At 42.2% G+C, this 25,491-nt stretch overlaps 2 protein-coding genes across 2 annotated transcripts; one reads left to right on the forward strand and one right to left on the reverse strand. All coding sequences in view use genetic code 11, as the record gives it.

Annotated features, from left to right (window-relative positions):
• Positions 1-1,883: 1,883 nt before the first annotated feature.
• EGR_03433 (KIAA1968 protein) lies at positions 1,884-21,389 on the forward strand (the record flags this gene model as incomplete). The annotated part of the gene is made up of 18 exons (XM_024492682.1): positions 1,884-2,036; positions 2,556-2,771; positions 4,358-4,449; positions 6,215-6,311; positions 9,020-9,429; positions 11,384-11,493; positions 12,749-12,970; positions 13,996-14,304; positions 15,873-15,976; positions 16,058-16,163; positions 16,246-16,307; positions 16,380-16,723; positions 16,798-16,971; positions 17,174-17,280; positions 17,924-18,332; positions 18,675-18,827; positions 19,530-19,782; positions 21,168-21,389. The coding sequence occupies 18 exons, from the start codon at positions 1,884-1,886 to the stop codon at positions 21,387-21,389; spliced, it is 3,543 nt and encodes a 1,180-aa protein (XP_024352815.1).
• A 1,180-nt stretch (positions 21,390-22,569) lies between these two features.
• EGR_03434 (Endoplasmic reticulum-Golgi intermediate compartment protein 2) lies at positions 22,570-25,491 on the reverse strand (the record flags this gene model as incomplete). Its single annotated transcript, XM_024492683.1, has 8 exons — positions 22,570-22,869; positions 23,888-23,985; positions 24,291-24,370; positions 24,711-24,925; positions 25,043-25,104; positions 25,139-25,185; positions 25,217-25,325; positions 25,356-25,491. The coding sequence occupies 8 exons, from the start codon at positions 25,489-25,491 to the stop codon at positions 22,570-22,572; spliced, it is 1,047 nt and encodes a 348-aa protein (XP_024352816.1).

Below are 25,491 nucleotides of genomic sequence, written 5' to 3' on the forward strand. Positions count from 1 at the left end.
GAAAGCAATGCCAGAACCAAGCAGCTGAGTTAAAACTTATCTGCCTACGGGCCTGACCGTAGGTCCGGGACCTAGAATCTAATTAGTTTCTTAGATGTTGCTCGTTCGCCATGTTTGCTGTCCCCTAAGCCATGTCAGTAGCCCCAAACCTTTCGGCATGTTGGAATTGTATGCTCTGGTTAAGTACCATGTCTACCATCCTCTTCAGGGCAGTCCTGCTGTGCTACATTGGTGAGAGTGGAAGGCAAATCCAATCCTAAAAGACATTCATTCGCATTTCTACTGCCGGAAAATACCCCCTTGTAAAAATAAAAAATGATATACCATGTTTAAAAACCGTTGTTTTTTGCAACTACCCTAGCCCTGCATTCTGCGAAAACTATTAACAACTCAGAAAGTTTCTACTGCGGAACTTCTCGTAAGACCTGCATCAAAATATTGCATAAGTAAAAACGCGATATAACCTCCGCCTTTCCACTGGCCAAGAAGAACCTGTTAGTCATGATCGGGCAGCGTTGAAGTGAAAACAAAAGTGGTAAGGAAGGGTAGACGCAAAGCCATTTCCCCATGCAATGTTCCAAATTTCATCCCCGTTTGCATAAGTTTGCTCTTAGGTCAGTGTTTCTACGACTAGCTGTGGACACCTCTGATGGCTAGAGCATTCCTCTTCCCGGAATTCATTCCCCATACAAGACAAATCTTTAGTATCAGTAAAATTGTCAAAAGAAATGGGTAACGTTGGGATTAAGTATTATTACTGTTGCATGGGAATCTTGTAGCTGACACAGATAGCCCGAATACATTGTGGTGACTGACATGGGAGGATGGCCAAGGGTAGAGCAATCAATGAGGCCCAAAAGAGTAAAGAAGCTGTGCAACTCGTCAATTGTTTGCCTAACTCTTGGCTTTTGTTAAAGAGCCGCTTTGTGCTTTGGCCATTGCATCTTCGACGGGTGGACTGTCCCATGGGCTATGTGAGTAGTTCCAGACCCTACTGTATATCAAATACATGTGTTAAGCCCCGGTATTATGTTTTCTTTCGTCTACAAAAAAGCTTTAACGCACTACAAACATATTACGGCGAAAAAGGTGCGACGTCATTGTGAATCTATTTTGGCAATTTTGTTCTGAATTTTAACTTTCCCCTTGTTCTTCCTTTAAACGTATTGGCACAAGTAATCGGCACATCGATGTTTAAATTCGTGCTAGTTTTTTGATTGTAGAAGGTGTATGGCTTAGGCTAGGGGTTTTACTTGGATCGTGTTTTCTTGTTTTATTTATTGCCCCATTTAGCCGTTGGGTTGAAAGGTTTTGGTACTGTGGCTGGTGCGGTTTGTTTTCGTAGGTTTGCTTATTTACTTTCATTTTGTTGGATTTCCTTCCAATAATATGAGTCTTTTGGATTAACAATGCTTTCTTTTTACCACACTTGTCTTTGTACCTTGCAACTATTGCCTCTAAGCCGTCACGTACGCCTGTTCGACCATTTGGTCCCTTTGCTGTTAAAATCAGCTTCGTCGTTTTTGTTACTTAGCATTTAGATGGATTTGCCATCCTTTCCAGCGCCTGTTTTAGAGCATCTGAATGCACCTGTTTTCCAGAGTATAGTCTGCTCTATTGTATTCTTGGGTGGTAATCCCTCCCGCATGGACTATGTGGCTTCATAAAACGCATAACTTTATTACAATTTTAGCTAATCCTTCTGCTATCCTTTAATTCTTTGCTGTGTTTCACTATCTTTGAGTTTTCTGACTCCTTTCAAATTTTAAGCACCTGAAATCTGGATTACTTTTCTAGGCAGTATTTCACTCTGTTGTCATTTTTGTCGAATTTCAATGCAGCGCCAGTCCTTTATGGTCTTCTTTTTGTCCACAGGTTCCTTAATGCAAGATCTAGGTGACGCTTCCTCTACAAGTTTGGAAAATAACATTGATAGCAGCTTACTTGATGATTTTAATGTAATTGAATCTGCTATCGATGCGGAAATTGACGCGATCCCGCTTGAATTTTCCCCACATTCTCGAAATTCCGCTACAGTACGTCCAAATATGTGCCTTTTATTAATTAATTATCCATTAATTGCTAACATTTCACCGCACCTCCTTGTCGTTTCGCCATTTTTTACGGGATATTAAAACTATTCAATGTGTACTGTTTCTTCCGTTGAAAATACCATTCGTTGTTTGCCATCTTACATGTTACCAACAATTCCAGCTCAACTCCGAGTTCCGGTTATTCTCAGACAATTGGTTCGATCAGGGAGATGACTGCTTCTTCACTACCTTGCCCGGCTGGACCTTTGGATCAGTCAATGACTAGTTCGATTGTCTAAGTAGAGTAGTCGGCGGACATTTGCATTTATGAATTTAGGCTTTAGAACCACGACTGACAATTTCCTTTTGGTGTTTAATTCGTTGCCTGTTTTTCTTTCCCTCCAACTTATTGGCTCAAATTCGTTTTTACGCTTTAATTCATGAAAGATTTGGCAATAACTTTTCCGTTGCATTCCCGGTTTGGCTGGGCACGTACATTGAATAGTTTTTTTTATTTTTCAGAGACTTGAATCTGATTCGATTGAGACCTTGAATCCTCTCAATGCCCATCCTTTGTCCATTGAAGACCCTATTGTCACTTACGACTCGGTTGTGAATCAGATGATAACTGATGGTGTGGAGTGGATTCCTCCCGACCAAATGGGCAAAGGATTCTCCGACGTGCGTTTAGTCCATCCCATTGCAGCTCATTCGCAGAATATCAATGGGTCTGACGACGTGAGTAGCATACTTGTCAAACGTAATACAGTAACTTTCCTGGCCCATTCGTATAGGCGCTTTGTACTGATGTGCTCGGCAAATCTTTCTATTTTGAAGCATTAGTTACCCAGCTAACAAACACGGTTATCTCAAAACACCTTTTTAATTTTACTTTGGTTAGTACTTAAGATAGGGTATTTTCGATTCAACTCTCGAATGCTCACTTAAGTGAAATTGTTTCGATAAGCTTATGGGAATTCACTCATGCGAAAAACTGTTAAGATGGGTAAATATCGTCTCCTTTGATAACCATACAGACTCGTGGTACAATGGATTGCGCATATTGGTATGCTCCTCATTTATTTCAGATATTAAATGTTAGTTTTCGAGTTCATTGAAAAATCTGTTGTAAGTGTTCTCAAATCCCTCCTGTTTTTAGCCAACTGTCTGTTTTCCCACATTGCATTTGACCCTGGAATGAATGGGTGGCTTCAAACACAATTATTACATATAAGGTGTAAATAGGGTCCAGTCGCTTTCACACATACACGATTCCTCCATCTAATTCATTTTAATTAACTCTGTGGAATACTACAAGTTGAAATGGAGTGGTTATTGCAGATGGAGTACTATACCATTGATAAAGTAGGAACTTTGTCGACGTTTAATAGGAGAGTCAGGCGTGGCTCGTCGCTGCTTCCTTACTCCATTGCTTAGAGTAAGTAGCACTTTTGAGCAATGAGTGTATGCCACGTCATTCTAATGCCCATTCGCTCCATGTACGTGGATGGTTCCGCCCTTGGGACTCTGTAGTAGCCATCCCGGTGCCTGCCATCCTGTAGCTCTGGTTATAACTTCGATGCAACAATGCGGTTGGCTGTGCAGGCGCTGTTACATCGCTTTTGATATGGATTGTCAGTATCTTGGTATTGTGAAACAGAGGTGTCTGCTGTGTAGGATGCGGACGCGGTAATAAAAGCTCAAAATGTCAAGCCGGTTAATCTTGGGATATTTCACATATTTGCATATTTTGTACGCCTACTAATCCACGTGAAGTGTTGCACTTAGTTATATCCAAAAGCCTGTCGTTTAAATTAGTGAATTGAACGCATTAAAATTATTTTGTTTATTTTGCATTGCCCTGGACTAACTATAGCGGTGCAATTTTTGATACACATTGTTAATGTTTAGTGCAAGTTCATCATTTTGGTACATCTCAGGGTTTATGACTAAATCTAAAAGTGTCATTTTTTTCTCGAGATATTTGCTAGCCCCATTTGTCTTCAATTCTGGTTCGTCGCTATCACGTTAAGGATTTTGTTACGAGTGTATTTCGGCTCGTCGTCATATCATATGCTGGTTCTGAGATTAGGAGATTAGCTCATATTATTCCCCATCTCACTCTCCTTGTTTCGGTTTAATCGTTCTTAATTCTAATATGGCGTTTTGTTTACTGTCGTCGCCCAGCAACTACTTGCTTTTGGAGCCATGTGGCGTATGTAGACTCGCCTCGTTTGCCTTTTTTCGACTTGTCGCGTGTTGAAAGCCGTTATAGCAAGTTCTCTTCTATAACTATTTTGTAAGTGTTTTTTTACCTTATCGAGGTCACTACGTCAACGGTAGCTCAATCGGAGGTCACTCTCAATAGTGGCTGCCAGGCTCCCCGTCCCACAAAGCCGTCGGATCTCTCCAATAAGTGAGTTTCTTACTTTCTGCTTTTAACCTTAGTTTGGGCTTTGACGAGTGATTGGTGCATTGAAGCGTCCTTAGTTCGTTTAAAAAGAAACTCGTCCGGTTTGTGTATTTCTGAACGATGCGATTGGACGCACCTGTGTGCCTGCGAAAAGTCGCTGATCTCCCTCCTTTGCACACATAATAGAATCACGATGAGTCAGCCTTCGCGGATTTTTTTTGGAGGCGATAGCATCTTCCCTCCCGCATTAGTTTGTGCCAAGATCTAAGCAATGTGATTATTTATCGTTATCTCCTTCCCGTGAGACCAAATTGAAACCCACTACTTGACAATGCTTCTTCTGTTATTTTTACTGTTTTATACGCACCCATTACCCTTTCTAGTAGTGAGTAACGTTCTTTTAAGCGAGTTGTATCTTGTATAGTTGCCCATTGTATCGGCCGGGTGTGGTTCAATGGAACGTTTTTTTCAGCCATCGGTGATGTTAGTCAATGAATCAGAAACGTTAGTCCAGAAAATGGGGAGTCGAGAGGCATGACATCTCGTTAAATCCTCAGGGTTACGCGTGCAGGATAATTGTTGTCGTGTTTATGAAAATACCCTGGACACAAGTTGCCGTTTCCGTTAGCAATGAAAACCGAACATCGACGAAAGTTTTCTGCAAAAAAACAGGGTCTGAATTTAATTTTGCTCCAATATCGGGTGCTAATTTCCTGACAATTCTAAATGGTTTTCATGAACGTGATTCTGAATTCTGAATTCTGGATTCACACCCTGCGTTTAGTGGACCACTGCCCTCTGCTCCAGGTCCATACGTGAATCCCATGCGGTTCATCGCATCTTCAGTAGTGCCGAACCCTGCTTCCGTAAATCGCACGACCCTGTAAATTTGATTCCACTTGTGATAACCCCAGCCATGCTACTTGTTTTGGGTCATTAATCATCATTGATAAAGGGTAGCAACCGCAACAGACTGAAACGTTTCAGTTCACGAAGTCTGGGCCCTCTCTCGAGGCCTCGCCGTAAGGGGTGTTTTTTTTTTTGCTGTGAATCACCATGTAACTGGCCCAAAATGAACAGAATTGATACGCAGCCGTGACTCACACGCACGCTATTTACACCATTGCCCTTCTTCACCCAAAACTATCTTTCGCACCGCAGTGTGAAATGGACTGGAGGAGGGAGGAGGGCAGCTTATTTTGTTGCCATGGTGTGCGTACGCACTCGAGTGCTTGTGGGGCCACATTTTGCCCACGAAAAGGACGCAATTTGTTGTTATGCCGTGCAACGGCTTTGCGCTGCTCGTAAATGTTACCCATCTTTTAATGTCCGCCATCGTGTGTCTGCATCCTTTCGCGGTTAGTCATCGGTATAGTAACAAATGTATGTGTAGGTGTACACACTGAAAAGTAGTGGCTGACACTAAACAATAAGTTACATCTTTGCGCGTCAGAATGTCATTTTTTTTTCTCCTAATGTGCATTAGAACAATGGTAACTTGAACATCAATTCTGGGTAACTGGCATTTACTTTTCAAGGCATTTACAACATGTTCAAGCATTCCCTCCATTGTTAACCACTATTTACTCTTTACGCTCAAGTGTGAAACGTGAGTTTGTTTTTTCTAACTTGACACATAATTCGCCTGTCTTTAACTTCCTCCCTATTGCACCTCATGATTTCGCTGGCCCATAAGCTCTGCATTAAAGTCGTTTGATGCAAAAAAGATACTCTAGTAAGTCTGGCTTCATTTTACTTTTTCTACTAGAACGGCTTTTGTCCAACATCCAAGCTCTGATGCCAATGATTTGGGGGTTTCGGAGAACGTGTCCAAACTACGGGAGCTCCAGTTTCAACTGAATCAAGTACGGTTTTCAGGCAGATCAGTAGATTTTATCTTGGATGTTTTTTTGCTTCTATCGTCTTTGCAGGTGTTTGTGATTCCGTTAAGTGAAACCATTCTCATTGCCTTATCTGTATCCGGAGTTTTTTTGTGCATGACCCTCATATGGGTGGGTACACCATGGTTGCTATGTTTAAGCGTGATCTTTCCATGTGGCATGCTTAAAAACTTGTACTTCTCGTAGTGGTGTTTTCTCTACTGCTTCTGTTAAGCACATTCGTTACAGTAATGCATTATTTTGACCTGACTTAAGAAAATTGGCAAATGTGTAACTAGTAATTAATTACGATATATGTAACTCGGAAAATGCTTGCATGCAAAGTCCTAGTTTGTACAACATTGGAATCCGTTATTGAGTTTTATTAACATTATCATCGCATAAACATTGACAGAAGACTGTTTGGCAAAACCGCTATTATACCTGTTCTGGCTGCATGCAAAACATTCTTTAGTTATTCGAACGTGTAGGTCATAACGCCCTTATTTGTAGATACCAGCATATTTCTTTCAGGACTTCTCTCAACGGCGCCTTAGGTGTGTCGGTCCAACAATTTTAGATCATAAGGCCTAAATTATCATAGAAAGTTCTTTCATTTACGTCTATACCGTACAGGCAATATAAAACAAGGGGATTCTCACGGTAATATACAAAGTCCGAAAACCTTTCCCGGTGTCAAGCTGGTGACTATTGTAGTAATTTTTAATTCTTACATAAAAAAGGGGAGATTATGGGAATTCAATGCATATGGTTAACTTTCCCATTAATATCTGGTTGTTAGAGATGTCTTTTAGGAGGGGTATTCCAGACAGCCTAGAGGCTGGGTAAATGGGAAAAAAAACTTACGCAAACCCCTGGTGTTATGGTACAGATTTTCTCAAACATCTGCAACATTTTTGTCAATTCCTTCCCAAAGCATGTGTGCCAAATGCAACGGAGAGCGAGTGCACGTTTTGCAAATCTAGGGGTTTTTTCGTAAAAGGAAGTGGGGGGTACTTTGACAGTTGTTGACCTGTCACAAAAACCTACCACTGATTCATCCACAGTGCACTCGCTCATCTGATTCATCCTTTTTCCCTCATAGTCAAACCACTATCCAATGAAATAAGCAAAGATCTCGCCAAAATTCACCGGTGCAGCACATGGGAACTGAATTTACTATTCAATCCATGCTAAAGTTGATTTGCGCTTTCGTTTTCATAGAGCTAATAGCAAGTTTTAAGTTGGCGTAATAAAATGGATGTTAGGTTTAGCATGTCAATTTTTTAGGTTGTTCATTTGCAAAGTCCGTGTCTCATTGCGTCGATGGTTGGGTGGTTTCTCAAAAAATGTGTAATTCATAGCTTTTGAAATGCTGGGGCATTGTTGCCTGCGTAAAGCCTAATCCTCACCATTAACTTAGTGACATGCGTGGAAAAGTGGTTGATGTAACCCTAGTCTTTATAAGGCAACCTAATGAGTTCATTTGGTTGTCGTAATGAAAGTTTGGTAGTTGCAGGGAAGGAGAGGGAGGATTAAGCATTTTATTTGTCGAATTTACCACCAATGGGGTGCAATGTTACTGCGAATCCAACTTTTTAGGGAAGTTCCGTCTTTTATAGCCAAGAAAAATTTAGCTCCGTTCCCATACGTTTCTGCGTTGCGTATTTCCCGACTGCTTGTTTGACGCACGACTGTCCAGGGTAAAAAGTCGTAGTTGCTTGTCGTCACCTGTGCATATGTACGGGGCTCATTCGCCTTGACTCCCCCACTTTATTTGGGATGTAAATCCATTAAATTACTAGACTAAACAATAGTGAAAGTTGTCCTTTACAATTATTTTAGCCAGTAGCAACACGTAATTCTCCACTGGCAAGTGTAGAGGGGCTTCCAAAATGTGATACATCCTTTTTGTGTGGTTCAGAACTGGGATTAAATTAATTTCTCAAACATACCTGATGGTAAATTTTTCTACCCAATATCAAAGCCTTTCTAAATGCCAGACTGCAAATTTGCCGAGAAGCTAGCCCTTCAAGTTTTGAAACCAGGAACGGCTCAGTTTGCAAAGCAGACAAACTGAAACCACATCCACCTGGTTCATCAGGCACGGTAAATTTCAAAATACAATGCAATAGAAAGAACTCCTGTTCGATTGATACACATCTATTCATTACATGTTGACAATTGTATGGCTGTTGTAAGTCCATTTTGGTAACAAAAGTCATTGCGGCGAATTATGCCGGGACATTAAGAGTCTTTTCACTTGGTGGCTGAACCGCCCTTTTTATTCGCTTGGGCGTTGAACAATCTCACCAAAGGTTCCTATTAATTTACCGTTGTCAACGTTTCTGGAACATGTAAAAGGGCCTAATTGGCACTTAAACTCCTAATAACACTTAAAAAAAAACATTGTCTTGGTGTCTTTGGTTATCATACGGGTCGCGTCACGAGTAGGACTTTCTTGGTCTGAGGGTAATTGCTTTTTTTGAGCTGCAATGTGGAACTCGTCATAACACTAGGCACCTGAACCATAGCGACGCACCTGCTAAATACATTGTAACAATAACAACACTTGCAATTTTTGAACATGTGGACATGATTCGGCTGGTCACCACTTTCCGTATAGCAGTCCCACACTTTAGAGACCGACTGAACAGCGCTTCAGTACACATGTGTGGATGATCCTGTTGCAGGAGAAGGCGACGCGTAAGCACCAGGAAGACTACATCCAGCAGTTGCAGCGCTATTATGACAATCTCCTGGCCAAGCACGCAGCTGCTGAAATGACCATCGATCATCTGCGCTTTCGGGCCAAAGTCGGTTGCGACGACTCGACACCATTGCCAACTCTACCCACCACTCCCAGTAACACTTCATTTAACACCCTCCGTGGCCGGAAACTCACCTCTGTCTCTCTGGATACCTGCGTCCCAGCATCGTTATCCAAAAGGCCGCATCAACCTCATGTCTCTGGCTCCGTCATGAGCCTTCGCGACAAATCGACCCTGACACTGTTGTATGGCTCTCCGAGCTATAATCAGAGGGCTAGCATGCAACCGCAGGTCCATCTCATGCCTCTCTCCTCTTCGATCTGTCATTCTGAGTAAGCAGGCTAGGTCTCTTTTTATCGTTCAGGATTTGATTGCTTGATTGCGCAGTCTACTGACCTGACCTCAGTTTAACCTGAGTCACTAATGCGTGAAGTTGAAAGGCTTGACTGAGGTGGCGCCTCTAAGTTGATTTGCTTCAGGCTTATGGCATAAGTGGTATGTATGTTATTTGTTTTTTCTTCTGAATTGTTCATGGAGGCACTTTCGCTATTACTCATTCTTATCTGTTTTTCAGATGATGTAAATGCCTATTCTTTTTTTTCCGTTACGCTGGTAGCAATAGTATGCAAGTATCTAACTTCCTGGGCTAAATTGATAGGCTGCACTATTTTATCCATCCCACGCCTTATTCTTTTCTGTTAGGTGAAAGTGTCCCGTCACTATTTTATCTTTCTCCCCCGCTAAAAGTAAAACGGGTGTACTGCTTCCTTTGCCAAAAAGTGTATTCGCCACTGCCTCGTATCTGTTTCTATCGGAGAGTTAGAACTTGCTAGTGCAGTGATCCCTCCTTGAACACTGCCTTTCGACCTGCTTAATGTTGATTATGTCCATTTCTCCTTCTACCATTTTCATGTCCGAGTGATTATTCATGGTTATGTTCGGTGCTTTGCTATCGCTAGTAAGCAAGTTACGTTTCCACGCATCACTGCATAGCTAACTAGTACTAGGTGACCATCAAACCTGATCAGTCTATCACCAGCATTTCTATTTCGAAATCCATTGTGTCTGTTGGACCCGGTGGATGTGGTTGCAGCTTGTCTGCTTTGCGAATCGGGCTGTTCTCGGTTTGCAAGGCACAAGAAGCTAGCTTCTCGTGAAATTTGTAGTCTGGCATTTGGGAAGACTGTGACCCTGGTTATGAATCACTGAAGATAGAGATATTGCATTTAAGAATTTTTACACTTACTGGTGGTAAATTACGTGTTACGATTAGTTAGAATGATTTGGGATTGTTATTGCAGTGGGAGAAGAGTGTGAGTGAATGTCTTTCTTTGCATTCGTCTAATAAGATCCCTCCAAGTGGTTATCATCTCATTATATGGGACAATTAAGAGACATGTTAGAACAAAGGTGAGATGAAGTCGAAGGTGACTGGAAGTGTTTTTCATTTTTTTTCGTATCTTCAAAAGGTACAGCATTTGCTAAAAGTCGGAATACACTTCTAACTGGGAAAAAGTCGTCAATTGTAGGGTTGCATTTTCGATTATTTTGGCGAATAAAGCTTTTGGAAAAACTTTCTTTAGCCACCATGCTTTCGTGTTGAATATCCTCGTGTGCTTATCTGGTCACCTCATGCTAACCTCCTGTGTACTTTTCTTCGACCTTTTTGTTATCAGTTTCTCCCATCGTAAGAGATATTCTTTACTATCAAACGAGTGATTGCCGATGTGATTAGATGTTAACTTATGAATACATCCTCATATCTGAGGCCTAGCCTAGTTGTGCCACATTCTTGTGACGCAAGTTCTCATCTTATCCACAGTTTTTTGTTAAAATGCACATCTAATCGCCCTTTAATCGCATTTCCTCTATAATTGTAGCCCTTGATGCGATAGCAACTAATTTTGGCGCCTAGGTCACGGACCTTTAGTGGGAGAGCCTGGCTTTCTCACGTCATATCTATCGCTCCATGAGGTCAAATCGTGTCTCAGCTTTTCTTCATTTGACTTTACTACCATCGATTGCGGTGCATTTAGGAAGAGGACCACCACAGCTCAAACGTTTCATCTTTATGGTATGGTGACACCCTAGAATTAAATATATATATTTACTCGCGGACCAAGATCATCCAACGTCTATTTCGCGGTTTTCAGCTCAGCTAGTTGCCATAAAACAATAAAGAACTTGTCACATATTTATAACCGCAGGCTTGGATAAGGAAATCTGAGTGTCGCGTATAGGTGACGCTGGTAGCGAATGTATTAAGATGACTGTTTTTGCTTTCAGACAAAACCATTTGAACGATGGATTTGAATGTTCCAAGTCTTCCCCCAATAATACTACAAATGGTAACAATACCGCCTCTTCTGGCGATGACGGTGCTGACTTCGACGGAGGTAGTGTTTAGCACTTATCTGTTTATTAAATCGCACATTAATTCACTGCCCACCGCACAGTTTGTGCTTGCGTGTATGTACGCCCATGTTTACGACGAGGGTAGTCTTGAATTGTCCCTAATTCGGCACTGCCCCTCTGTGTTACACAAGTTATCTCGGAGAGTAGCAGGTGGGTTCGTGTCACAATGTTCCGAAGGTTAGGTGCAAATCCCTCAAACACCCGTTTTTACTCTAGTTCGGCTTATCCCCTGGACTTTGCACCTGTTTGTACGCATTATACAGTGACCAGAAGGGTGATTCCCTAAGCCCAACCGTACCCACAACTGGTGCTTAGAGTCAGTCTAAGCAAAGGTTGATTGTTTACTACTATTTCTCAGCGTCACGCCAGCTTCTTACTGGTATCAGCGAAAAGTTGGGTTTCTTAATTCATCAGATGAAAAGTTGAACGTTAAATGTTCCATAATCCCTCGCTTTAATTATCTTGGAGTCTTGTGTGGGCTGCGACGTGGGATAGAATGCTGTCTTGCAAAGAGGATACCCTTGCAAATGATCTTCTTTAGAATAGAACACGCGTCTCATTCCCCTTTACTTTGCGCTTGTTACGGTTAATCCATCTATTTGAAAAATAGATGTTAATATTATGTCCACAATGCGTTTGCTATAAACTTTCTTAGTGCCCTTTTCCCCTCATTTTATATAGGTTATGGATACTTCCATTGCGTGCTTTGTTCTTCAGCTCCTTTTGTCATCAGTTGATATCAACTTCATAACTTTGCTATCGTCAGATTGAGTTACTTGTGTGACACCTTAAGACAGTATCATTTAATACTACCTCCCCTCTAATAAAGGTACAAAAAACTGGAAAGAAAACCTTTTGAACACCTTTCGTGGTGCCCCTTTTATAAAGTACCGGGTTTTCTCGTTGATTTATTACTAAATCCTGCTAAGATCCATGTTTTTTTGGAATTACACCTTCATATGTAAATACCTCCATGATTACGGCGGCAGCCAGGCTTTCGCTACCTTGCTTTGGCATTTTCCCCTTGAATAGGGTATTTGGGCTATTGTGACCTATATATCGGCAAAGCACTAGACCACTCTTCCACAGACTCGTCAGATTCGAGTTTTTCTTCATAATTTCTGTTCACTTTCTCATCTATTTTAGGGGAAAATTATTCAATCCAATTTCCATCCCCATTAATTTGGTTATGAACCTCTTACTAATATATATTTAAATAGTGTATATTTATTACAGTAAGTCATCGGCCCGTAGCAAATGTCAATCTTGCCACGCAGGAAGCAGCCAAGTCCCTCGAAGACCAATTGAACGCCTCCCTCGCTGCTGTTCATGAACGTCTGAATGCCATTGAGGTGCGTCCCTTTGATGACCACCGAAAAGAAGCAATCGCTGCGGCTCATCGTGATTTGGAGGATCTCCAACGTCGGTACCAAGCTGGACAGTACCTATGGTCCGGTGGTAAGCGAGCCATTTCATTCAATCGCGCTAACTCATCGGTTGCTTTTGGAAATCACTTTTCTAAGTTTCAGATACTGGGTGGATATTGCCCTATCTTACGAAAGAATAAATTCTTAATCGCTCTTTTAATAACAATCGCTCTTGTTTCTGGATCGTTTAACTGCTTTTTTTATAAAAAGCGTTAAAAGTTGCGCGCCATGTTGCTGTCTCTCGGTCGCCGATTCATTGATATTGATGATGGTGAAAGACGAGTTTTTCTGGCAAATGGAAAATAAGCTTTGCTTTAAGCAGTTACCTATTTGAGGATGTGTTAGTCTCGTGTATCGAGTACACAATTCTGTTAATGGTGTACGAATACTTGAACCGTCTTCGAAGCCATCACAAATGCATTGCAACTTTAAAAGCATGAATGAATAACACGATTTGGAAATTGACGTAAATCCTGTGGGTAGAATCATTTGATAATTAAGACCTAATGTCACATGATAAAAACAGCTGCCCTTATTCTGCACAGTCTTCACCTTATTTTCATTCTAAGCCATAACGCTTCTGCTTTTGCCCCGGACACCGTAGCAGTTGTTGGACGAGTTGGAACCATCCGCGAATCGGTAATGAAGATCTCTTGTAGTTGCATCAAGACAGGAAGGCGTCTAATTGGAAGGCTAGTGATATATCTTATCAATTTTAGTGCGGTTCTTCTGTAGCCTCTATTATCGAACTGCACTCAAAAGACTATTTTAATAGTGTTTTTTGAGGTCGACCGAAAGCGGTCTAATTTAATGCACCAATATGGTAAAATTTCGCAGTGTTTGCTTTCAGCGCTATCTAACCGCCCACCCGAATTATTGTGAGCTTACTGCAACACGGGGTTTACCTGATATTTGAATTCCTATCAACTTTTATTGCCTTACAGCAATCTTACAGATGTTTTTCGACTACAGTGGCCCATTCCCGATTTAATTGTTACTGCAACCATAGCTAAAATTTGATGCAATTATTTTTAACTTCTGGGTCTCCCATTTCAGGTGGTCTGTTCGATAGTCAGGCCATGATCGGTTCTCGCCTCGATCGCTTGTCGCAGCGGCTGCAACTAGCATTGGAGTGTACGCTAGATGACGATGGTGACAACACTACACCCCCTCGTCCCTCCTCCCTTAGCCTCGTGGATTCCCGCCGATCCGCCTCGGCTAACACGAACTACACTGGCGTTCCCACCACCGCCACTGGTATCAACTCTTCGGGCCCTGCAGCCTCGCACCACGAGAGCTCGTCTTCACCATCCGGTTCGGCCCATCCAGGAGCTGTCGATGCTGCTACCATTGCTGCCTCCGCGGGTGTGTGCTTCCTCGGCGCTTTTATCCATTTTCTACATAAATTATTTGCGGCCTGTTGATAAGCTATTTATCGCCTGCACCTCAGAATCGGGGCAGGAAATACTTTTTAAGGTTACGTTATCATTCTTTTTTAAGGCTACCTGGATTTTTTCTAGAGGTGTTATGTATTCGTGCATTCCTCTCCCTCCCCTATTTTCGAGAGCTTTGTGTGAATTCGAGTGGTGTTTCCACTAATGTCTCTACAGTTTTCTGCTCTCTACTGATCTATTCGAACAGGGCGCTTTGTCTAACCACTTTGGAGTCAAAATAGAACGTGCCTTCTAGTTTGCAAGGTGATGTTGCTAGCGTCTTTTATAGACTCTTGATGTTTATAATCCTCACGGCGTTGTCTGTATTTTCGAATGTTTGGAGGTGTGTGTGTTCTGCTTGACAGAGAACAAGAAGGTACTTGTGCTACTTGGGGAGGATTTAATTACTGTCCCCTAGACGAAGTGATGCTACTGTCTTTAATAAGGATCTGTGGGAATTTCTTCTTGATATTATGTATTCCCACCTGTCGCTTGTGCGAAGAGTTACTTATTCTTTGTTGCCTAGTGGTTTGGCGTTTATTCCTACGTCGTTTTTACAAGTGCGTTTTTCCTGCATGTCTTAGTTTGCTGTTGACTCAATTGTTCCCTACTGAACTGTGAAAATTGTATATGTTCATTATGCTGTTTTCTAAAAGGTATCCACGTAAATGGAATCTATTACATGGGTATTACTTTGACATGTGCCGTTTCTAGGACATCTGCTGTAACCAAATATGTTTGTTTTTTATAGTAAAAGTCTAACTGCAAAACGGCGCTTGGAACTTTTTATTATGTTGAATAATTACCATGACAATCCACCTAGCTTTTCCAGTAGTACGTAAGCATGTGCATTCTGGTTTTTAAAAGATCTTATCCCCAGAGTCCAAGAAAAGACCTAGTCCTAGCTACCCTTGTTTCTACCGCACTTTTATTTTCCAACTGTTAATTCACTTATGAATCGACAGAATTGTGAATGTCTTTTAATGCCGAGAAAATAGGATATCACTTTGGAAACTGCTACCAGGGAGTACGTGGAATAAGTATGAGGATGAGGTAGTATCTCCTTCCTTTTTATCCTAGCTAAAGTGAACATTTTTCCGCGGGCGAGTTTTGCAACGGTATCTCTTATGGGGTTTTGCTCTGTAGGAGTAAGAATAGGACTTCGTATTGACCACCCAATCCTTCCAGTTTCTCAGAAAAAGGTTTTTATGGAATCTCTTCGAGTTACTTCAAGAGGTCTCGAGTAGATAGCTCTGAATCATGGTCGCTAATTTGTCTTCAGCTGGTGAAGAATTAATGCACAAAAGCGCACAAAGGAGGCATAGCCATGTTTCGATGATTTGGTCGTGTTTACTATGAATCGATTTAGCTACCTCACACCCTGATCTGTTGACCTTTCCCAAGGGAGTGGGGTTGATTTGGTTTTATGAAACCTCAAACAACGAACCCATAGTAGAATTTTTAATATATAACTTTTTCTTTTCCCCATGTCTGCTACAGACTCGCGGGAGGCAGCAGAAGCCCATTTCTCTCGACTTCTCGCTCGCTACAACAAGCTCAAAACTATTCCCGGTCACTGGAAAAATGTTGAATCATTGATGCAGGTCAAATGTCAAACAATTTATTTGTCATCTCTAAACCTCAAAATGGGCATTACTTTTCAATGGTCTTTTTTATTATTTTAGAGGATGCTTCAGCTGTCAGACCGATACTCCGCCCAGTCTTCCGTTATATTTCCACCAAAAAATCTTCGCCAAATGTTTGAGAGTGACTACGGCATCAATAATGGTGGTAATTCATTCTTTACTGTAGCTCTCTTTTGACCTCAAACTTCCTTTACCACTTCGAAAATTGCCCGTTCTTTCCATTTCAGTAAACCAGGCATTAACTGCTAAACCATCCGTTCAGACCTACTCCCAATCCATTGTCTCCAAGGTAGATTGCATGGATGCCCTTGGGTTAGCCTGTATGATTTACGCTTATACAAACACTTTTGGTTATCTTCAGCCGATGAAAGACGCGCCCACCAATCCACGACAAATGGTGAGTCCGGACAGCGGAGTGGCACAGACTCCCCTAGGTAGTAGTGGAAGCAGTGGGATCAGTTGCTATGGCACCGCCGCCTCTCGTGGTGGTCTCGTACGCCAGAGGTCCACCGAAGCCGCTGTAGCCCCCCTCAACGAGGCGTCCATCGACTCGCAGCGAAAGCAATCGGACAGTGGTTTTTGGGCCACCGACACCTGCTCTGCTGCCGCGCCGCCGTCGTCGTCGCCTTTCAAGGGCGGCTTAGTGAACTCCCTCTCCGACACCACCACTAATACTGACGAACTTGATGTCGATAATAACGTCAAGTAGGTTGTCCGGTGTTGAGACAGGTGTTTTACCCTTAACACTATGCATTCAGCAACTAGTGCCTCTTCTGCAGCCGACTCTCGAAGATGCTTCCTGATGATGTAATGTCACTGGAAGCGGATATTCTACGTCTTCGTAAGGGCATTGCTAGACTCACTTCCACCGCCTCTGCATCTGCCTCGCGACACCGCGAAAGTGGTGCCGGGTCGGGTTCTTCCAACTCCACATTTGGAGAGAATCCTTCAAGGTATTTGGAGCTATCGCTGAAGATGTTATGGATCGTACAAGCCTTGGAGGGACCTTATTATCATTGTGTAGAAGCTGTGGGAGCCTAGTGGCCTAGTCCTGAAAAGGAAAGACTACTTAGTCGTGTTTGCAGTTAAAATAAGTATCATACAAGAAGAGTACTTTAAAGTCTTTCTAAGGCCCTTTCGTTACTTTCGTTGCAGAAAAACGTTACAGCGACCCTTGAATGGCGTGAATGCGAGTACACTCAGCCGTTTGCCAAAAAGCTTAGGCCATTCTTCTACAAACGTGAGACAACTACGTCTTCCAGGTATGTGCGCGTTTTTTCCCTTTTCACCTTCTGAACTAAAAGCTGGTATTGCGTTTTACTACGAAATAGGACGGAGAGCTGGTTAATGCCATACAATGAGTGCGTAGAGCATTGTCAGTCACATTTTGCAGAACTTCATCCAAAATTGGGGTTCTCTGAAGTAATCTGATTAGTATCAAAAGTTTTGGCATATTCATCTCCACCATTTCTTGCCCTTTCTTTCACTTGCAATCTTGTTGTTTCCTATTATTCTCCAATCTGTTTTTAAGTTGCATTTATTTGAGGGGATGTCATATTCGAGGATGGGGGAATGAGCGGTTGAATGTTATAAGAATTGGGGAAGAAATAGATTTATGTGCGTTTAAGTGGTTGAATAGATCAGGAGTAATTGAACTGACGAAGGAGTGGATAGTTGAGTGGATTATTTATCCGACGCGGTTGAATTCACGTAGTTTTGAGTTGATTAGTGATTAAATGGTTTTTCGATGGAATAAATAAATGGAGGGTTGATTATATCGAGGGGTAATTGATAACTCAGTAGTACTTACAGTGCATAAACTTGAAGCCAGTAATTTATAACAACCGGATGAAATATAACCGATTCGACGCTGTCATCTACTTCAACTTTTTCAATTGCTTATAGCCTCATCCAGTTCTTCAGACGAAGATACCACCTACTCCACCTACAATCGATCACGCTATCCTTCTAAAAGTCGCCACCATGTAGCTGCTCCCAACAACAGCAACGATACAAATCCATCATTGAAAGTGATCGGTTCTTCCCTGATCCCCCAGCAGCGCACTCTAGCCACAGGTCCAACAAGAACCTACTGCCGCACCTCCTCCAGAACACATCCCCAGTCCAGCCGCATTGAGGACCCCAGCTACCATCGTATTGCCACACCCGGCCATCGTAGAAGTCGTAGTTCTACGGGTCAGAAGGCCTTCTACCGCCCTTGTGGCAGTTGCGGAGGCAGTGGCTACAATCTTAATACGATTGGACATTCAGAAAATGAGGCTTTCGATTCTTCAGTGCATTCTCGCACTATAAGGTTCGTAACTTTATTAAATGACATCCAAATCTATTGCCAAAGTCCGAAATCTTGCTTTTGATGTGATAAATCAGGAGTTAGTTTTATGATACACTTTGCTGCTGTAGTGACTCTTTCTCAATGCCAGCACGAGTGATCTATGAGTACAGGTTAGTTGGAGTGCCCTCTAGCGTATTGTTTTGTGCTCTGTATGCCGTTTATCGTTGCATGTGCTTGCTGGCGTCTGTGCGTGTGTGTGTTCTTAGTCTCCAAAATTATTTGAAATGCATTATCAAGCTTGCTAGCCGTCTTTCCTATTCCATTCTACATCCACCTGGACAAATTTGCTTTTTCTGTGTATAGACAGACTCCCACGATTCGATTGCCGGTACAGCAGGGCTACAATGGATGGACGGAGCGGGTGTACGGAATACAGGAGCTCTATGGTTCAGCGCTTTCGCTGCAAAAAGGCCGTGCCTACAATACCATTGGCCACCAGCCTTCAACAAGTCTTGGGTAGGCATTATTTTCATCTTACTTAGAAGGTAACTTTCCACAAAATTTAGGCTTTTTTAGTCAGTTTTATGTCTAGATCGTATTAAGTTGTTACCAATACCTGAAAGTTCATAGGATATTAGGCGGTTGTAGAGGCATTGATTAGTAACCTGGTCTTGGCTTTTAGCACTGATGCTCTTTTTGAAATGCGACAGCAGGGAGGAAAGTAGGCTTTCTTGTCTAGCACAAGTCCTTAATTCACATGACGAAATTCATTTGCTCGTCCAGCTGCTTTGCTTGTCACACGGTATTGGTGAAATTGGAGTTATGCGTAGCTAAAAATGGGTGGATCCGCTTCTGCTCCCACCGCCTCTAGCTTGTAATTCCCCGATCCCCCATATGGCTGACTCATTTTCAATTTTAAAATCGCCCAGCAGAACGGCATTTCATCAACGTCTTGAGCTACTGCGTTAGTTCCATTATAGGCGTCATAAAAAATTGCACGAGTTTATTTGTCAAAAAAAATCAAATATGAAGTAGAAAATGTCTGCAGCATCATGAAACGCTTTCGCAACTGTCAGTAAAATGCGGCTCTAGATGCGGTCGAACCTGGTATCCTACATGGAAGTTGGCCATTTCACAAATAATCCTATTGTATTTTGTGTGCTAAAAAATGTAGGGTAACTGCTTAACACTCTTTCCCTTTTCTTTGTCTACTTACAGAGGCTGGTCAAATCAGAGCCAGTGCTCCTGGGCGCCCGGAAAATCGGTTCTCTTGCCGGCCACCTCTTCGCCTCTCATACCCCAACGCGCGCATCGTCGGACACGACAGTACGTTCCTCTAAAATCGCAAAGCCTTTCCCACGGTGACACTACGTCATCGAGTTCTGAGGACGAGGCTTGTGGCGCCACCGTGATTCCGACTTCGAGCTGCTCCTGCAATCACTACCGCCATCGGAGCAGTAGTTGTCAAGCGGTACGTTTACGCAGAATATCTGTTCGAATTTTCTTTTGTCGTGGCATCGGTCTATTCGTAGATTCTCTACTGCTGGCACATACTTGGCGCTTGGCATTGCAAACATTTGACGTTTTCTTTATCCATTTACGATGTCTGGTTGTACCGAAGCGTATTGCAATCAGAATGGCTGAGTTCAAAGCAACAAAGTAGATATAGGGCGTTCTTGGTCAAAGGATAACGATACTTCAGTTTCTGAAAGGCGTAGTTTTAAGTCGAAAACGATTTCAGGCCCCGACTGTTTATCTCCCTTGGGGACTCCGATAGCGAAAGTAAGTAAAATAGAGACCTGAGGGCAAAAGGCGAGTAAATTTCGAAGGACAAGTGTACTTTATGTCTTTTACCAAGTGATCCACCACCTTGAGGGCTTGTTATTGGCAGCTATTTAGTACTGCAAGATCTAGTGAATACAGTTGATTAAAAATAGACCTTTAAGGTCCAAGTTTATTCCTGTTGTTTAATTAGGGTCATGAGTTATTATTCCTGCAAAACGGCTGCCTCGTTTATCAAGAATATGGTTTGATATTATTTCTATAACTTACTAGTTTGTGTGCAACTTCACGGTATTTTTAAAGTGGTAACGTGCATTGTTGTGTTACTGCAGATTACTATCATACCGCAGCTGTCTGATTTAGTTTATTGTCCTCTACCTTGGCGTCGGTTCTGGTCCTTCACCCAGTCAATTTCAAGGAGTAAATTGCCAAAGTGGAGCTTCTTGAACCCCAAGTCCCTCAAGTATTATTGGTGATATTTCTAGTTGCCTGTGCTACCGGACTAATTTCACACTTTGAAGTTACTTGTGAATCCCATTTGAGGAATACCACTCGATTTCCTTGCGTAGGATAGAAAAATCATGAATGGTTACTCAGGAGGAGTTATTTTGGCCTTAGTGAATATGAAAATTTACTGAAAAGAGGGGTATCATGATCAAAGAAATCTGTCAGTCAATGCTAATCGTGTATTTTACTGGGAACTCTTTCAGCGCTTAGTTTTACCGGGTTTGTGCACAAAAAATAAAGTTGTAACAATATTAACAGTTGAACTTCATGTTCGAGTAAATCAGACATTCTTCATTTTTAACACCACTACTCCTCATTTTCCAAACTATTCAACCATTTTAATCACACCCAGTGATGTTCTATTGATGTGGTTTGATGCTATTGAAGGGCACTTTAGATCGCAAACAGGAGACGTGTTCGAAATAGTGTCAATGATCTCGGACATAGTCAAGACAAGGACATTTTGACTCCGATTTGATACTGCTTAAGGGAAGCGAATAGCATACACGCGTGTGGAAACTGAATGGTTGAAAACGCTCTACCTTTTATCCCCTCTATTCCTTTCAGGCGGAGCTAGAAGACTTTTCCTCCGCCAGCAGCGGCGCCTACGCTGCAGCTCGCTGCGTCACTCAGATGGCCCAACGACTGAACAGCAAGCTAACTCGGCACCAGGCCCGACACCGTGCTCCTATGCGTCAGTCTCAGCCGCACCAGCAGCTGTCGTCGCACCGTCGCAGCAGTCGGTGTAGTCATCAGGACTCCGACACCAGCTACAGGGAGGACTTCTAACTTCAGTCAGCCTTTTTACCATAATGGTCATCACTTATCCGTATCACTACTATCATCGTGCATTGGCCTTAACCTTACGGTGTATGTATTCTGGCACAATTGCTCATTATTACATTGGAAATTACTACTCATGGCAGTTTCTTTTTTCCCCATGAAATGAATGAAATAGCCTAAGTTTTGCTGTATCAGTGAAGACAATGAAGGACCCCACTTCGGTACGGCTTTCAACAACAGACTCGTCTGCTTTTTCATAGTACATTGTTGGTCGACTAGAATCCCGTTTCCTATCACCATCTCTGTGCTACGGCGACTACAGCTGTTTCCAGCATTTCGCCTCTGAACCGAGACACCTTCGCCGGATATAAAGTTATAGTCGTAATCTGAGGTGCATTCTTAAATGAATGAAGTAGCGAGCAATTTGTTTATCTGCTATACCTATATCAGTAGCATATTGTCATTTAAAGCCGACGGCAGTTTTGCAAACATACGACACGAAAAAGTAGTTTTCAAGGAGTATAATACGAACCAAGGTTAGATGGCTCTCAATCACGTTATCCCTCTGCCTATTTCTTTTTATACGTACCTACACTCTCAAAAATAAGACTCATCACTGATGATGGGATTCCTTTTCATATATTTTTCTTTTGTTATCACAAAGTAGATTTACTCGATTTTAAAGCACCCGATCTCGGGGCACATCACACATCTCTACACACCACCACAAGGATCAACATCCCCTTCCAATTTAAGGGCCGAGTTTATCTTCAAAACAGTTTTTCTAGTTTTAATTCTAAGGATACAAAAAAAATAAACGGATGCAGCGGAGGTAGAATCAGATAGGAACAAGAATAGACCAGCAGTTTGGTGTCAGTTTCGTCAAGAAGGGACAGAGTAAGCACAAAATCCGGACCAAGTGCAAGAAAATAGAGATTGAGCACCGCAAATAAGTCAAACTGCGAGATGGAAATAAGTAGACTAACCCGAAATAACCAGACGAACGCAATAAAAGACTCGGTAGTGGAGATTAACAATAACGAGCTAAATATGAGGAGGAATACTTGTGGCATAGAGTAAGCAAATGTAAAAGAGATTAAACTCGGATGTCAAATTAAGGTGGGGTAGGGCGGGATGTGACTACCAGACCCCGCGACCTTGCAATGATTTGCAGAACGGCCGGTTCTTAGTCGTCGGAATCAGGGATGAGAGGAGCAGAGGCGGAAAGCCCGGGTGTGACAGTGGCAGGCACAAAACGATCCCTCGCTAGGAGGCAGAAGGAGATGCTGGCACGAAGGAGGAGGCAGAGAAGACTCCCTGTCGCAAAGACACCACCTATTATGGCGGAGAGGCGTACCAGCAATCGCACTACCGAGGCACTGTTCCCACCCGAAACGTCAACTTCTACGCGCACTGGGAAGACGTCATAGCGGAAGAAGACGCCCGGCACACCATGACTCTGGTTGTTGTGGTTTATCGAACGCGCCTATAGTGATAATGAGAGGTCGAAAAAAGTGCTGAGAATGGTTCCATGAAGAGTAAACTCGCTCCTTTGCTCCGAAGCATTAAGAGATGACAGTCATTGCATCGGGAGGGCGATACACTCCTGTGATGAAAATCTATGGACAATGGATAAACAGTGATGCTACTGAATGTTAGGGATAGTCGCCGTGATTTGGTATATTTTCTCTGAGGAACCTATGCTTACCATTTCTAATTGGGGCATCAGAGATGGCGTACTGAACAAGACAAAAGTGTCACTGGTCAAAAAGTGATCAGATTGCTGCTCTGATAAGTGTAGGCATAGTTTGTCATAGCGTACCGTAACAGTGTCAAGGTTGAATACATAGCTCTAGTTCTGATAATACAAACAACCGATAGAAAAAATGACGACTGCCGAGAGAAAGGATGCCAAGTGGTCCTATATAGCTATGTTCATAAGTTCGCGTTTGCTGACGTGCTTAGTCAAAAATCTACCTAAAGCCATCTCCCCACAAACTTGGCTGTCCATAAATTATCACACAAAAGATGTGCTATAACTCGCTAAAATGAAAATACCGTCGAGTTGCGGACGCAAGTTTCACGTAGTTCCACTTCCATTATTTTTGACCACAGTGGTGGGAGAGAAATCCGATCCTTCGGATTATCAAAGAGGTCAAAACTAAATTAGCAAAACTGAAAGGAAATGTGACCGTGATCAAAGTAAGAGATTATTGCTCAGCGATGAACATTATCACCAAGCTGTCACATCATGTATAATCGAACTGATAACTTAAATACTGACAAAGTTATCATGAGCAAATGTTTCTAACGATCTACCTCAAACAGCACACCATTCAAGGTTTGAAAAATCGAAGCGGAAGTGGCTATATCAATTTTTTTCTACAAATGAAACACACAATGGCACAAAACCACCGACCCAACAAAAGTCGATATTATTACTGTCATATAATCATACGATTCGACTTATTCCATAAAATACTTCATTGGAACGGAATGCATACCTGTTCAGTGACGGCGTACTGATAGGTGTCAATCTCCTCTATTCGCGTTCTAAAGGTGGTAGGAACCACCTCAATGAAATATTGGTACATTAGAGCAGCTAAAATAGACAGAGGGCCAGCAGTTTAAGACAGAAAATTAACTAGACTCAAAGACACTTTTTGCCAATAACAGTGCTAAACCCATTCCCCCCAATTATATTAGCGAAGAAGGTGCAAACGCAAGCACTTCTAACTACACATCTGCACCATATTTTACAGTTAAGCGTATTCTGAGTTAGGAAGTCCTAGTAATTTCAACTACCAACTAGCAAGCGTACATTGAAATTTACTCCCACTATAAAGCACAAAATTGAATTGGCTGATGTACCTAAAGCGAGTTTACATCTAAGAATGGTTCACTCACGATCATCTGAAATGACCTCTTCGGCATCAAGTGGATGAGTGTAGCTTTCCAGTGGCGTACCGAATGACAGATGATGGATCCTGTGCGAAAAGTTCCTCGCTGAAAAGTAAATTCCACTGATCTGATCGGATTATACTGGACGCTATTGAAAAAGAACAGAATCGCGACCTAAGAATGGGAGACTCAGGCCCCTTAGGCTAATGAGCTAGATTCAGAGCGAATCTAGTGTGTAAAGTCATTAAACAGGGATATTGTAATTGATAAGAAAGGGATTAAGAACTCCAACTTACTACCATTTGAGTTCAATGGAGCAATATGAATATGAACATTTGAATTCAGTTCAAGCGCCCTATTTTAAAAAAAAATGTAAAAAGATAGACTGATGCAATAGTGAACCAATATAATAGAGAGGCACCATACTTTCCAGTTGTTATGTGCAAATTCCCAGGAGATTTTCTGGTTTTAAACGTGCCAACAAATCGACACGCATCGGCCTCGACTTCTGAGACCTCATCCTCACGAAAATGATGCATTGGGCTGAGATTAAACTCTTCACCGCCCGTATGGGAGAGCCAAAAGTATTGATGCAACGAGTGATACTGCTCTCGGAGGTTATTCGTTTGTTCTCGCTTTAACTGACACAAACAAGGAAAGTTAGTAGTGTCTATAGGAAATCAAAATGAGTACAACTTCAGTGACACCTTAAACATTTTGCCCCGCTGAGAAGGTAGTTCAAATTTACTATTTATAACCTTCACTTGTGAACTTGAACTGATGAGATTTCCGTCCAAGTCGAGCACATCCATTGAGACCTCTGAATCAAAATAAATGCGAAGCAATATACCCACCAGAACACTTCATCGCGATAGCCATATCAATGTTGATGGGGAGATCACTAAAACCTAACGTCTAACAAAATTGCATACCCTTCAAGTGAACTGTCTACAGAATAATGAAAGCTAACATCAGGACTTGCGAATTGGGAGAGCTCGGCAAGGACAAGAACAAAGATAACCCCAAAGGTAATTATGGAAGCTAGAAATAAAATAAATATTTTTGATGTACCTCCTCCCCCACTACTGGTACAATTAACACATTCTCGCGGTAGCTTCTCAAAAGTGTCAACTTTTTTAATGCGGTGAACAAATTCTTTTTCATCGAACCGATCATACGTGTAGGGAGTCCTGCGCCGGACCTCCAT

This window comes from Echinococcus granulosus (assembly GCF_000524195.1).
Source record: "Echinococcus granulosus chromosome Unknown EG_S00018, whole genome shotgun sequence".
Classification (NCBI taxonomy): Eukaryota; Metazoa; Platyhelminthes; class Cestoda; order Cyclophyllidea; family Taeniidae; genus Echinococcus; species Echinococcus granulosus.